General features: G+C 43.5%; 1 protein-coding gene across 1 annotated transcript in view; it reads left to right on the top strand.

Annotated features, from left to right (window-relative positions):
• Positions 1 to 685, top strand: part of LOC107574154 (disintegrin and metalloproteinase domain-containing protein 10-like) — a gene marked incomplete at its 5' end in the record, with an annotated part of 24,571 nt that overhangs the window by 4,385 nt on the left and 19,501 nt on the right. Inside the window, one exon of the mRNA XM_016260621.1 lies at positions 136 to 298. Coding sequence (XP_016116107.1) covers positions 136 to 298 — 163 coding nt within the window. The remainder of the gene's footprint in view (positions 1 to 135; positions 299 to 685) is intronic.

The raw sequence follows: 685 nt of genomic DNA, 5'->3' as shown, positions 1-685 counted from the left end.
GCGCAGCCTTGGCGAGCAGAAGAGACTCTCAGAAGCATGAGCAGATCTTGTGTGTTTGTCTGTGGTGTTGTTGTGATTCTCTGGTGGAGTGGAGATCCGGCTCTTCTCGTCTGATCCGGATCCGTCTGTCCTCAGGTGAACAGGGCTCTCTGACGCACGGCTCGGTCGTGGACGGGAAATTCGAGGGCTTCATTCAGACCCATCGAGGGACGTTTTACGTGGAGCCGGTCGAGAGATACCTGCAGGACAAGAATGTCCCGTTCCACTCCGTCATCTACCACGAGGACCACATCCGTGAGTGAGCCGTCTGTCTGAGAAACACTGAACTACACTTCAACAGAGGAGCTGTGCTGCACCTCACACAGTAGGAGAAACAGCTCTTGTGCTCAGTTTGCATCTTCATCAGGGTGTGACCTGATTAACAACAGCTCGTTAATTTCAACATTTACTAATACATCATTAAAAACAAAAGATGTATCTGGTAATATTATTTTATAAACCTCAGACATGAACAAACAATGAGCAGCTGTATTTTGTATTGTACTAATTTTAACAGATTCATGAATACTGTAACAAAAGAATTGCACCTTGACAATGTTAGTTCATATATTTGGGACTTTTATAAATGTCTAATTATTTAGTTACACGAGTTGTTTTTGTGGCTCTATGATATATATATTGTGAT

Source organism: Sinocyclocheilus grahami, unplaced genomic scaffold (genome assembly GCF_001515645.1).
Source record: "Sinocyclocheilus grahami isolate Dianchi unplaced genomic scaffold, SAMN03320097.WGS_v1.1 scaffold2131.1, whole genome shotgun sequence".
In the NCBI taxonomy this organism is placed as follows: Eukaryota; Metazoa; Chordata; class Actinopteri; order Cypriniformes; family Cyprinidae; genus Sinocyclocheilus; species Sinocyclocheilus grahami.
The sequence above is the reverse complement of the archived record's forward strand: the minus strand, read 5'-3'. Positions and strand labels throughout refer to the sequence as shown.